This window comes from Ursus maritimus, unplaced genomic scaffold, assembly GCF_017311325.1.
Source record: "Ursus maritimus isolate PB19 unplaced genomic scaffold, ASM1731132v1 scaffold_23, whole genome shotgun sequence".
Taxonomy (NCBI): Eukaryota; Metazoa; Chordata; class Mammalia; order Carnivora; family Ursidae; genus Ursus; species Ursus maritimus.
Window position 1 is genome coordinate 46,589,763 of NW_024424786.1, and position 12,979 is coordinate 46,602,741.

Genomic DNA, 12,979 nt, shown 5'->3' on the forward strand with positions numbered 1-12,979 from the left:
TTGGGATGGTTGGTGGCACAGAGGTTGGGCTCGTTGGTGGCAGAGGGGTTGAGCGAGTTTCTGGCACAGAGGTTGGGCTGGTTGGTGGCACAGAGGTTGAGCTGGTTTCTGGCACAGAGATTGGGCTGGTTGGTGGCACAGAGGTTGAGCTGGTTTCTGGCACAGAGATTGGGATGGTTGGTGGCACAGAGGTTGACCTGGTTTCTGGCACAGAGGTTCGGCTTGTTCTTGGCACAGGCGTAGAGCTGGTTACTGACACAGAGATTGGGATAGTTGGTGGCAGAGGGGTTGAGCTAGTTTCTGGCACAGAGGTTGGGCTGCTTGGTGGCACAGAGGTTGAGCTGGTTCCAGGCACAGAGGTTGGGCTGGTTGGGGGCAGAGGGGTTGAGGTGGTTTCTGGCACATATGTTGGGCTGGTTTGCGGCACAGAGGTTGACCTGGTTTCTGGCACAGAGGTTGGGCTTGTTGGCACAGGGGTTGAGCTGGTTTCTGGCACAGCTGTTGGGCTGGTTGGTGGCACAGAGGTTGACCTGGTTTCTGGCACAGAGGTTGGAATGGTTGGGGGCATAGCTGTTGAGCTGGTTTCAGGCACAGAGAATGGGATGGTTGGTGGCACAGATGTTTTGCTGGTTTCTGGTACAGAGGTTGGGCTTGATGGTGGCACAGAGGTTGAGCTTGTAGTTGGCACAGGGATTGATGTGGTTTCTGGCACATAGGTTGGGCTGGTTGGTGGCAGAGGGGTTGAGCTGGTTACTGGCACAGAGGTTGGGCTGATTGGTGGCACAGAGGTTTTGCTAGTTTCTGGAACAGAGGATGGGCTGGATGGTGGCACAGAGGTTGAGCTTTTTGTTGGCACAGGGTTTGAGCTGGTTTCTGGCACATAGGTTGGGCTGGTTGGTGGCAGAAGGGTTGAGCTGGTTTCTGACACAGAGGTTGGGCTGGTTGGTGGCACAGAGGTTGTTCTGGTTTCTGGCACAGAGTTTGGGCTGGTTGCGGGCACAGTGGTTGATCTGGTTTCTGGCACAGAGAAACCAGGGCCCGTTGTTGGCACAGGGGTTGATCTGGTTTGTGGTACAGAGGTTCCACTGGTTGTTGGCACAGATGTTGAGGTTGTTTCAGGCACAGAGCTTGGGATGGTTGGTGGCACAGAGGTTGCGCTTGTTCTTGACACAGGCATAGAGCTGGTTGCTGGCACAGAGATTGGGATGGTTGGTGGCACAGGGGTTGAGCTGGTTACTGGCACAGAGGTTGGGCTCGTTCTTGGCACAGGCGTAGAGCTGGTTACTGGCACCGAGATCAGGATGGTTGGTGGCACAGGGGTTGAGCTTGTCTCAGGCAGAGAGATTGGCATGGTTGGTGGAACAGAGATTGAGCTGGTCACTGGCACAGAGATTGGGCTCATTGGTTGCAGAGGGGTTGAGCTGGTTCGTGGCACAGAGACTGTGGTGGTTGGTGGCACAGAGGTTGATCTGGTTTCAGGCACAGAGGTTGGGCTCATTATTGGCACAGGCGTAGAGCTGGTTACTGGCACAGAGATTGGGATGGATGGTGGCACAGGGGCTGAGCTGGTCTCAGGCAGAGAGATTGGCATGGTTGGTGGGACTGAGATTGAGCTGGTTACTGGCACAGAGATTGGGCTCGTTGGTGGCACAGAGGATGACCTGGTTCCAGGCACAGAGGTTGGGCTCGTTGGTGGCAGAGGGGTTGAGCTGGTTTCTGGCACAGAGCTTGGGCTGTTTGGTGGCACAGAGGTTGAGCTGGTTTCAGGCACAGAGGTTGCAATGGTTGGTGGCACAGGGGTTGAGCGGGATGTCACTAGGTGGGCGGTGGTCTCAGTTAGGCTGGTGTGGCTCACACTCGGGGTGTGAGGGACCGTGACAGTTTTGTGGGTAAAGCAATTCTCTGGGGGCTCACAGCACAACACCCGGACCTCATAGTTGAGGCACATCCCGATATTGCCTTCCTGGTCCCGATTTCGGCACACCAGGCCCTTGCTGAGGTCGCACTGCACCACTTGGTCCAGCTCCTCGATGCTGACGTCAGGGTGGCTCTCGGCCCGGCACTCCAGCTGCGAGATGTACTCGGGACGGCGGCAGATTTTCTCTCCCCTTCTCTTGATGTTGCAGTAGGTTTCCACGTCTCCTCCGTGGGGCCCCGGGGACGGGAAGTCCACGTCAAACCACTTGGTCCACGTGCACTGTGGTTGGCAGGTGACAGTCACCGGTGAGGAGACCACGTGTGTGCCGGGTGTCGTGCTGGTTTTGGGGTGCATGGGCGGTGAGCTGGTTCTGCTCTGTTGTGTGGGAGAGGAGGGAATTCCAGTGGTCCAGGTAAGCTGTGTTTGGGTCTCAGTTTCCCTTGAGGTCGAGTGTGTGGTCTCCAGTGTCGCAGGGTGTGTGGTGCTTCTGCACACGTCCTGCAGCTCACAGCACTCAATCCGGATTTCATAGTTATAGCAAATTGGGGGCGTCTGGTTTTTATTCAGGCATATCAGCCCCACGTTCTTGTTACAGATCACGTCCTGTCCCAACTTCTCCAGTGGGATGTTTGGGAAGTACTCTGCCCTGCACTCCACGTTGCTGGGCTTTTCACAGAACTTATATCCTTTGGATCTCAAATAAGGAAAAGTGTCAAAATCTCCACTGTTTATACCAGGCCCAGGGTAGCTGCTGTCGAACCACTGGGTCCACGTGCAGAACTTTTGTAAACAAGGCTCACGTGTTGTTGAAACTGGCATTGGGCTCGGAATCAAGAGAGTAGTTTTCACCACAGCAGTTGTAGGAGTACCCGGGGTAGTCGTGGTGGTACCCGGGGCAGGTGTATGGGTACCCGGGGCAGGTGTAGGGGTACCTGGGGCAGGTGTTTTGCTAGTTGGCACGGATGGGACCCTGCTAACCCCTTGCGTGGGCCCGGTTTCTGTACTCCTGGAAGTTGCAGGAGGCGGGGTCTGGGCTGGACTGCTGGAGGTGCGGCAGGTCCGGGGGAAGCAGCACAGAATCCTGATCTGGTAGTTGTGGCAGAGCCCTGACGTCTGGTTGCGGTTGTGGCAGGTCAGGCCCACCGTCGGGCTGCACTCTACGTGCTGCCCCAGGATGTCGAGTGGCACCCCAGGGGCCCCCTCAGCTTGGCACTCCACTCTCCTTGGCACCGCGCAAACCTGGTACCCGTGGGCACGGAGGTTTTCCAGCGTGTCGAAGTCACCGCTGTCGATGCCCCGTCCTGGATGGCTGACATCCAGCCACGGCGACCACTGGCACTCCTCCCCACAGGGGTGGGGCTGGACAGTCGGACTGGAGGTTGTGCCTGTGTGCGCCGTGCTCTTGGCACGGGTGTGGCATGTGCGGGCCGGACGTGTTGAGCTCACGACTGCGGACAGAACGGCAGGCGGAGGGGCTAAGTCTCTTGGGGTCCTCGAGGCATCCCCTCTCACCCCCGTCCCTGTCCCCCTGTCTGTCAGCTGCTGTGTGACTGTCTCCACCTGCGATGGGAGCCTGGGGAGAGCAAGCACCAAGTCCCGGGACACACCTGGCACCGGGCTGGGGTGGGGCCCACAGCAATGGAACTAACAGGTGAGTTGATCTCATTCAGGGGGAAGCCTGCTCCCCAGGCACGCCCTGAGCAGACCTGCACTCTTGGGGGAAGCTCGGAGGAGGGCGAGCAGTCGAGGCACCTGCCCCTCAGCCAGCGTAAGGGGAGCAGGAGCAACGGTAGGGCAAGAGCTTCCCAGGGCGCTCCTGGCGGCCCTCCTCCCCGAGGCCGGCCTCGGGGACCTTTCTTCATAGCCTCTGCCCTGTACCCAACGGTACCCCTGAGGACACCAGCCCTGCCAGGGAGACGGGCTGAGCCGGCGCTTCCCAGCTGCAGGGAGGGCAGGCTGCCGGCTCTCGGGCCCCTCCTGGATCCTCGGGGAGAGGGACAGCCCTGCTTGGTGCCCAGCGCGTCTGCCTTACCGAGCGGGGACGTGGAGAAGGAGAAGGTGGTGGGCGGCGCGGGGGTTGTGGGGCTGCAGGTGTAGACGCTCCTCTCGATGGTGCCGCTGGCGGAGCAGCGGGCAGAGATGCACCCGCCGGTGCCGTCAGTCGTGTGGTAGATGACGTCCCCCGGACGGAAGCGCCGTCCGTCGTAGATGCAGACGCAGGCTGTGAGGAGAAGGTCGGGCCCATTAGGGGCTGGGGGCAGGTGGGGACCCCAAGACCCCTCATCCCAGGAGGGCCGCCGGCTTCTCACCCTCAGAGTCGTAGACACAGTGCACGCCGCTCTCGGTGCAAACGCTGGTGGCGAGGGAGAAAGTGAGTCGGGGGGGTGTAGGGGAGCCACCCCCCAGCCCGGCCGGTGGACACAGAGCCCGAGGTCACACCCTCTCGGGGAGCCCCTTCCAATCAGTGAGAGATGGAGGCAGGCGTCCAGCATGCCACGCACCCCGGCGACATTCTGACGGATACTTCCTCTCCGGGGCATCTGTTCCAGGGGGCCCTCTGGGTGGCATCATGACTCAGCTCCTGCTTAACCCCCTCCCTGCCACCTCTCAGGCTTAACCCACTCCCTGCCACCCCCATTCTGCAACAGGGAGGCTCCCAGCTGGAGCCTAGGAGCCTAGGCTGTGGCACCCCCACCAGTCTGAAGGATGAGGCCCGTGGGAAGGTGGCGGGTTGGATCCCTCACACGCTCCAGGCTCCTTGTGCCTCTGGCCACGCGACTCACCAGGAGTGGCAGTTCTTGTCGGAGGGCACTGCCGTGCCTGGCCGGTATGACTTGCCCTGGACGCGGCAGGGCAGCGGTGGCGGTGGGGTCGGGCACGTGGCCACACACTGCATCTTGTCCTCGTCGAAGATGGGGGCCTCATGCGGGCACTTGGGGTAGCAGCCTGCGGGCCAGAGAGGCCTGAGTCCAAGCCAGACCACCTGCCTGACCACCTCCCCACCCCGTGGCCTCGGCTCAGACCCCAGGCCTCGTTCTCACCCACAGCCTGGTGGGCACGTGGGGCTGCTTCCACAAAGGCCCCTCGAGAGGTTGAAAAAGGTCCAGCCCAGCCAAGGGTGCCAGAACCCCCAAGACAACCCCTTCTGGCCAGCGTGGCAGCAGCCTACCTTCCAGGCCACGCAGGTCGTGCAGACAGCGGCCGCCCGGGTTCCGGCAGGTCCTCATGCAGGGCGCGCCGCACGGCTGGTAGTGCCACTCGCACCGGCCCTCGGGGTTGTAGTAGTCACAGAACAGGGCTGCGGGCAAGCAGGCGGGCTCGGTGGGCCAGCTCCAGCCCGGAGCAAGCCACCCAGCGGCCCCAGGCAGAGTACAGCCCTTGGAAGGACAGTCTTGGGGGCCCCGCACAGGCTGGACAAGATCTCCCTGCACCCCGACCTCCCACCAAGCCTCACGGGCTGTTCTCAAGCCCTTCCCTCCGCTCTGCCTCCCAGATGGGACCTTGGAGTGTATGGGCCTTGAATGCCCAAGGTCAGATGCTGCCGTGGGTCCCCTAGCTTCTCGGCGGTGCCACCCGTTGGCTACGGCCAGGGCGGTTCCCCAGCAATGCTCCCCTTCAGCCAGGTTCCAGCTGGGTGGGAAGTGGGGGCTCTGCTAACCCCTTTCGGTTCCAGAACATTCTGCCATCTCTCCACTGATGACACCCCTCCCCCATTTCCGCATTTCACTTTCCTTTCCAACGCCTTCTGCCCAACCTGTGGCTGACCAGCCTTAATCACACACTACTCTGTCACTCCCTGTGGCCCCCTCCACCCTGACGACACATCATATGCACTCACGGCAGATGTCCGGGGTCCGCCAGGACACGCACACGCCCACGTCGTGGCAGGCCTGGGCGTAGGCGGCCACGGCCGTGCAGAAACACTCACAGTCGCCCCCTGAGTCACAGGCGCACGCGTCGCCCACACAGGCCGCGTAGTACTTGGCGGGCTCCACCTGGGGGGAGGAGGAGGCTTCAGATTTGGGGTCTGGAGCTCCTGGGGGTCAGGCCTGAGATGTGACCTGACCTGGGCTGGTTTCCCCCAGAGCTCAGGGACAGCAGATGCGCGGTCCCCCACGGCTGACCACAGGCTGGTCTAAAGGGTGGAAGGTGACGCCAGCCCCCCAACTTCTGTCCCTTCCTCCCCAGGCGCCCCGGGGTACAGCCACGTACGTGGGCGTGGCAGGCGGCGAAGGTGGCGCTGTTGATGATGCTGCACTGTTTCTGGGCCCAGGACTTGCGGTACGGGTTGGCGGTGCAGGGGTCCCTGGGGGCCGGGGCGTCGGGGCAGGACGGGGAGAACTTCCAGCTGTTGCCGAACTCCAGGGCACTGCCCACCACGGACCGGCTCCGCGTGGTGAAGTCATTGCCCGCGTTGTCGTCAAAGTTCCCGCACAGCCCGCAGACCCGGCCCTGCAGACGGGGGACGGCGGCACCGGGGGCTCAGGGCACAGCGCCCAGCCCGGCCTGGCGGGGGGGCTCAGGGCATGTGCAGGAGGGGCCAGAGTCCCCGCCCTGCCTCTGTGACCCCACTCGCTCCTCTGGGGCCCCACATCCCCACGACATCCCCAGGAGGAGGGGGGTCCTGAGTGCACAGGATGGCTCTCCGCCTTCACCGTGTGCGGCCCCACTCAGCACACGGGGTCACGGTGGCATCCCTCCTGAAGGAAAGGGGGTGCAAGAGAGGCAGCACGGCCCATGGTGTCCCCTAAAGAGCAGCTCAGGTCCTGGCCCAGGACCCGTGAGTGTGGCCTCATGTGGACATAGGACCACTGCACATGGGGATCCAGTTAGGATGAGGATGTCCTGGGTGAGGGTGGGCTGATGACACAGGGCCTGTGACCACGGGGACGCGTGGGACAAAAACACGTGGGGACAGTAACATGAGGGTGCAGGCAGAGGCTGGAGGATGGCCTGGGGCCCCGGAAGCTGGAGGAAGCAGGAGGGACCCTCCCGCAGAGCCTCCAGAGGGAGTGGGCCCTGGGACAGCTGGACGGGACTTCCAGTGTCCAGAAGCGCGAGAAGGAGCCACGAGTTTGTGACAGCGTCCCGACAGCTGCAAGACACTGCATGCACAGTGAAGGGCCCCCCACCTGCCGTCTCCTTCGAGGCACAGCAGCTGAATCCCCGCTCTGTCCATCTGCCTGCCCCACCCCACACCGGTCCCAGACGGCTCTCGGTCTGGGGCAAGGGCGGGCCATCCCGGGGGGCAGGGGTACCCACCTTGAACTCAGGGCTGAGTTTGAGGAAGATGCTGGTCTTCCTGTCCCACAGCAGTACCAGGCCAGCCTCAGTGTCCACCACCAGGTAGATGCCCATCTGGCGGATGGAGTAGGGGGCCTCCTGCCCGGCACCCTTCTCGATCACCTCCACACCACCATCACTCAGTCTCAGCTCGTAGCTCTGCACGGGAAGGGGTCACTCAGGCCTGTCCCCGCTCGCCTTCCCCGGCATCCGTCCAAGGAGGGGCCCCCGGCCCCACCCGGCCCCCCGCTCACCCCCAGGAACAGCTTGATGGCCTTGGAGCAGGTGACGCCCGTGGTCCCGCAGGGGACGTTCTCGGTGACGACACGGAAGGTCCCGTTGGCAGTGCCGTTCCCACCACAGTGGTCCTGGGGAGAGGCGGAGGCTGTTCCTGCGGCCAGGGGCTGGGGTACCCAGAGCCGCACCGCAGGACCGCGGGACAGCCGGGGAGCCGCCGGGACCGTGTACCTGAAGCAGGGTGTAGGCGCAGTCCCCACTGAAGCTGAAGCGCCTGCCGTCGAAGGTGAGGTAGTGGCCGTCCCCGTACACGGCGCAGGTGGCCAGGCAGGCCTCGTCTGTGCACTGCCACATCCTGTTCTTACAGGTGCTGGGGCGGGGGGGCACCGGTCAGTCCGGGCTGGCGCAGGGAGTCGGGGGTGGGGACCGCGGGCAGGCCTGGAGGGCTGGGGCCACACCCCCGCGTACCAGGTGTTGCAGCCCACCCGGACGGTCTGGCCGGGCAGGTAGCTGGCCTCGTTGTGCACACAGGGGCAGTCTGCTGCGGCAATGCAGCGGCCCTCGCCATCGGCCACCAGCCCGTCGGGACACACGCAGCCAGGCTCACACTGGGAGCTGTACTGTGGGGTGCAGGAGACATGGCTCAGTGGGCCAGGGGTCGACAACGGAGGTGTCCCACCCCCAACAGCCTGTGGCGGTCTTCCTGGGACCAGCCCCAGAGGGCCCTCGGCAGGTGGGGTCCCCGGGGGTGTGGGGGGCACTCACGCAGTCCATGTCCAGGGTGAAGCAGCTCTTCTGGCAGCCGGCCCCAGCGGTCCCCGGCGTGGCATTGCGACAGTCCAGGTAGACCATGGGCGGGGTGCAGACTGGGGAGGCAGGCACCATTCAGGGCCCCCAGCCACCACCCGCCGGGCTGGCTCTGAGAGACGCAGCTGCACACCGTGTGTCCCAGCAGCCAAGTCTGTGCCACCCACCTGGGGCACGGCCAGCGGGGTGCGTGTGTGAGCGCGTGTGTGCACGCATGTGTCCACAGTGTGCATGAGAGCCCCTCCCTCGCTGCGGACTCACCTGGGGTGGGAACCTGGCCTCCGATGCAGGTCAGCGTGCCTTGGGTGCAGGTGCTGGGACGAGAGGGTGGTCAGAGGGTCCCCCATGCTGGCCGCCCTCCCCACCAGGCCCATCCGGCCAGGGCTCTTACCAGATGACTCCACGCTCATGCAGTGACTCCCCGTTGGGGACCACGGAGCCCCCGTAGTAGCAGGGACAGCTGGTGGCCGGCACACACTTGCCCGCATCGTCCATGAAGGTGCCACGGGGGCAGGTGCAGCCGTCCACGGGGACAAAGCTGATGCCACAGGTGACGTCCTCATGACTCCGGGCCCGGCAGGTGGGCTGGCAGGTGCTGATGTGGTAGCGGTAGGTCAGCGACTTGGGGCAGGTGGTCATGGACTTCGCTGCAGGATGCCGGGCAGGGGACATCCGTCAGGACAGAGCGGCAGCCATCACCCGCACCCCGCCCCCACCTCCCCCTGCCCCAGCTACAGGGTCCCAGGCCAGGCTGGTCCCGGCGCTCCAGGCCTCCGAGCCCCGCACGGGGATGGGGGCCCTGGAGCAGGTGTTCTGATGGGGGGACACTCACTGCACACGCCGTCCCTCCAGCCACAGAGCAGCACCCCCTTGGAGGCACAGGCGTGCACGTAGGAGGACAGGGCCGCGCACAGGCAGTCCTCGCTCTTCTCACAGTTACACGTGTCGAACATGCAGTTCTGGGGATGGAGCCGTCGTCACACGCACGCGGTGAGCATCCCCCACGCTGCTGCCCCCGCCTCCTCTAGGACCCTTCCTCGAGCCCACGCCAGTGTCCCCCATGCCCCCCGCAGACCCTTGGCACCAAGCCCCCTCCAGGTGGGTGCTGGAAGGACCACGGCCCCTCCTCCCTGGGACCCAACAGGTGCCCGCCCATGAGGTCCGGCCCAGACCCCAGAGCATCTCGGCCACCACCAATTTCTCATGTGGACTCCAGGGCCCCGTGGGCCACGAGCCCTCAGGGGTTGTCAGCCCCGTGCCTGGTTACGGGGATGGAGGCCCAGATAAACTCCAGACCTCGGGACCACGTCGGACCCTTGTGGAGCCCCTCTCCCCACACGGAGGGCAGCGCGTGGCCAGAGGGGAGAGGCCAGGGGGCGGGCATTACCGAGTAGTAGGTGCCAGGGTTCACGGCAGCGTGGCACCGGGCGAAGGGGCCGTGGGGGTCCGTCAGCCGGGAGCACCAGTGCTGAGCATACTTCTCTGTGGACAGAGGAGCAAGTGTGGTCGGCAGGCCGGACGGTCGTCCCCTGCTGCGGCCGGCAGGCACCACCCCCACAGCACCCTGCTTCTCTTCTTCCAGAAGTTCCACGGCCGTAACGGGAAACGCGTTGGCAAGTTTGCCCGTTTACCTCCTAAATCCCTCCTCCAGGCCCAGAGTGGATTCTGCAGCCCGGGGTCACGGGCACCCGGGTGGGCCGCAGCAATCCACGTACCGTTCTCGACGCTGAGGGAGCAGGGGTCCTCGAAGCTGTTCTTAACGTTGGGGCAGGCGGCCTGGGTCTTCCAGGTGTTGGCGAAGGCGGCGGCCGTGCCCTCCACCACGCCGCTGAGGGTCCGGAAGTCGTCGGCCTGGTTCTGGTTGAAGTTCCCGCACAGGCCTGGGGCAGGAGGGCAGCATGAGACCCCGCGAGCCCTGGCCACTCAGGGCGGGCTCTGGCTCCCAGGGCAGGCGGCGCCTCTTACCGCAGGTCCGCCCACGGAGCTCGGGCCCCAGCCTCACAAACACCTGCATGAGTGGCGCCAGCTGGATACTCAGCTGCAGGCCCAGGTTGGTCTGGGCGATGATGAAAAAGGTCGAGGGTCTGAAGAGCGTGACGTTGGCTGTGGACACAGGGGACAAGGCCTCAGTGGGCTGTGAAGGGCGGGACCCTCCAGCGGGGGGTGGGGGGGGTCAGGCCCAGCGCCCTCACCTGCGGAGACAGGCATCTGGGTGAAGATCTGGTTCACAAACACCTCTCCACTGGCCTTGACCGTGATGACCTGGGAGTAGCAGGGAGCGGGGTCAGGTGACTTGTGCCTGCAGGACCCCTGGCCCTGGCGGCCACAGGCTCCCACGAGGAGGGGCTGATGACCCAAGTTCTGCCCCAGGCTCAGCTTCTTATCTGCGTTTCCCTCAAGGACCAAGCATTCTCTCAGGTAAAAACCCGAGTGATTTCATGAAAAAATAAAATTAAAAAAGCAAAAATAAATAAAAAATAAAATACAATAGAGGGAAGTTGCCTTCAATGAAGCCGAGCTACCAGGAGTGCCCTGGTCCCTCCTTCCGGGGCTGGTGGGGCAGGCGTGGAGGCCCCGGTGCCCCTCCCCCCAGCAGTTCCATCTGGGGACTGTCACTCAGAGACCCATGGGGTGGGAGGGTCCTCAGGCTGCGCCCCAGCCCCTCGCTCCCCCACACCAGGATCAAGGGCAGACGTCACTTGCCATGAAGGACACAGACTCCCCCAACCCACATCTGCACTCACCACGTGCCCCCCCCCCCGCCGACCCCCGGGTCTGCGCTCACCGTGTGCCCCCCGCCCAGGCTCAGCGTCAGGCTCCTCAGGCACGTCTCGCTGTCCGTCAGGCCGCACCTGCGCAGCTCTGCCAGCACGGTGAAGGCGCTGCCGTTACAGGGCTGCAGACACGGGTAGTCACGCTCTGCCCAGAGGCGCCAGCCCACCTCCCTGCCTCCCCGCCCACCCTAGAAGTCCTGTGGGGTGGCGCCAGGAGCTGGGGGTGGCAGATGCAGCGGCTGCCTGCAGCCCAGGCAGGGGTGGGCTGGCCCCAGACCCGCGGCCGAAGCCACTCTGCCGGAGCGAGGACCCTGGGGCCCGTACCTTGGCCAGCACGTAGCTGCAGTCCCCGTGCACGGTGTACTGCCTTTCGTCGAACGTGGAGAAGTGGGCACCCCCCAGCACCGAGCAGGTGCCTGGGCACGGCAGCTCCCGGCAGCTCCACTGGCCTCTGGAGCAGGTGCTGAACCGGGAGAGACCATGTGTGTGCAGCCCCTGGGAGCACCCAGCACCCCCCCACTGGCAGGTGGACACGGGTCTTGCCCAGACCCACCTGCATCACCGCATAGACCGGGCCCATCGGTGTCTGCGTGGTGAGCCCCTGGCCCGTACCCGGGGCCCCGGGTGAGAGATGCCAGCCAGCACTTGGGCCATGGCCTCCCGAGGGCCATCCCAGGACATGCCCGGGGGTCCAGGAGGGCAGGGGCCTGGGGTCCTACCAGTTGGTGCAGTCCGTGGCGTAGCCGGCTCCGGGAGCGTAGGTGGCCCCATTGTGCACACAGGCGCACTGGGATGCCGGGATGCAGCCGGTCTGGCCGATGTCGTCGAGCACCGTCCCTGCAGAGGCAGGCAGGCCATCGGGCAGGTGCCAGGCTGCGTCCACCTCCTGAGCAGGTGGAGGGGACCGGCCCTCTGCCCCAGGTCGCCCTGCCCCCCAGGGGCTCCTCAGACCCCGGGGCCCAGAACACGTCTGTGTGATGCTCGGCGGGGGGCTGCTCTCACCCTCAGGACAGAAGCAGCCAGCCACGCAGTGGTCCTCGCAGAGCTGGGAGTGCTCCGGGTTGGAGCAGGTGTCGGTGCAGGGCGAGCCGCACTCGTGATACTGCATGTTGAGGGGGCAGGTCTGGGCTGCAGGGCAGAGGACGGAGCCCGTGTCACATTCTGCCCCCACCTCCGGGCCCAGGCAGGACAGCATGAGGGGGGCACTCACGGCAGAGGTGGGGGCCCCTCCAGTCCAAGGGCAGCCCCCCGGCGTGGGTGCACTGGCGGGAGTACTCGGCGAGCGTGGGGCAGATGCAGCTGGTGCGGTCGGCGTGCTCACAGAGGCAGAGGTCTTGCCGGCAGGCCTGCACATAGCTGCTGGCGTCCACCAGAGCGCGGCAGCCCGAGAACAGCCAGCTGCTCAGGACCTCCTCGCAGATGCCCTGGGGGCGGAGCCGGGGGCCACGCTGAGGGCAGACTCCAGACCCTCCCCCGGACTCCTGGCCCCCACCCGCCTCGGCCCCCGCAGGAGCAGGACCCGCCCCCCAGTGCCCATTCACGCCAGGGCTTACAGTGCCGGGCGAGCAGTCCCTCGGGGGCACAGGGACAGGGTCCTGACACTGCTCTGTGGGGCCGTCCATCTTCTGCAGATTCCCAAACTCGATGGGGGTCAGCTTGACACCTGCGGGAAGTGCAACGCCAGGCTCTTTAAGTTCCCGGGGCCCCGTGCCTTCCCCCAAGGTGTCTCCCCCCCCACACACACTTCTTCTCCCATCCACACTGCTGGGTTAAGGGATGTCTGAGGATTAACTGGGGGATCACCAAGTCATTCAGGGTTGCAGGCAGAGGGCTGAGGCCTGGTAACTGGGGCTCTCCAAGCCCAGGGCAGCACACAGTCCAGGGGGCTGGAGCGTGACCTTGACCTGCCCCGGCCCTCAGAGCCCAGCCAAGCCCACACGGGGCCACCGGACGCTTGGGC

The 12,979-nt window shown here is 64.7% G+C and overlaps 1 protein-coding gene across 1 annotated transcript in view; it reads right to left on the bottom strand.

The window, feature by feature from the left end:
• Positions 1 to 12,979, bottom strand: part of LOC103671107 (mucin-5AC-like) — a 38,676-nt gene that overhangs the window by 20,787 nt on the left and 4,910 nt on the right. Inside the window, exons 10-31 of the mRNA XM_040639685.1 lie at positions 11,739 to 11,856; positions 11,344 to 11,482; positions 11,031 to 11,141; positions 10,438 to 10,507; positions 10,211 to 10,348; positions 9,961 to 10,125; positions 9,633 to 9,727; positions 9,078 to 9,204; positions 8,637 to 8,892; positions 8,507 to 8,559; positions 8,204 to 8,304; positions 7,907 to 8,058; positions 7,670 to 7,808; positions 7,456 to 7,569; positions 7,181 to 7,360; positions 6,131 to 6,370; positions 5,757 to 5,913; positions 5,088 to 5,216; positions 4,702 to 4,864; positions 4,228 to 4,271; positions 3,951 to 4,139; positions 1,856 to 3,366 (exon numbers count right to left, since the gene is read on the bottom strand). Coding sequence (XP_040495619.1) covers positions 1,856 to 3,366; positions 3,951 to 4,139; positions 4,228 to 4,271; positions 4,702 to 4,864; positions 5,088 to 5,216; positions 5,757 to 5,913; positions 6,131 to 6,370; positions 7,181 to 7,360; positions 7,456 to 7,569; positions 7,670 to 7,808; positions 7,907 to 8,058; positions 8,204 to 8,304; positions 8,507 to 8,559; positions 8,637 to 8,892; positions 9,078 to 9,204; positions 9,633 to 9,727; positions 9,961 to 10,125; positions 10,211 to 10,348; positions 10,438 to 10,507; positions 11,031 to 11,141; positions 11,344 to 11,482; positions 11,739 to 11,856 — 4,391 coding nt within the window. The remainder of the gene's footprint in view (positions 1 to 1,855; positions 3,367 to 3,950; positions 4,140 to 4,227; positions 4,272 to 4,701; positions 4,865 to 5,087; positions 5,217 to 5,756; positions 5,914 to 6,130; positions 6,371 to 7,180; positions 7,361 to 7,455; positions 7,570 to 7,669; positions 7,809 to 7,906; positions 8,059 to 8,203; positions 8,305 to 8,506; positions 8,560 to 8,636; positions 8,893 to 9,077; positions 9,205 to 9,632; positions 9,728 to 9,960; positions 10,126 to 10,210; positions 10,349 to 10,437; positions 10,508 to 11,030; positions 11,142 to 11,343; positions 11,483 to 11,738; positions 11,857 to 12,979) is intronic.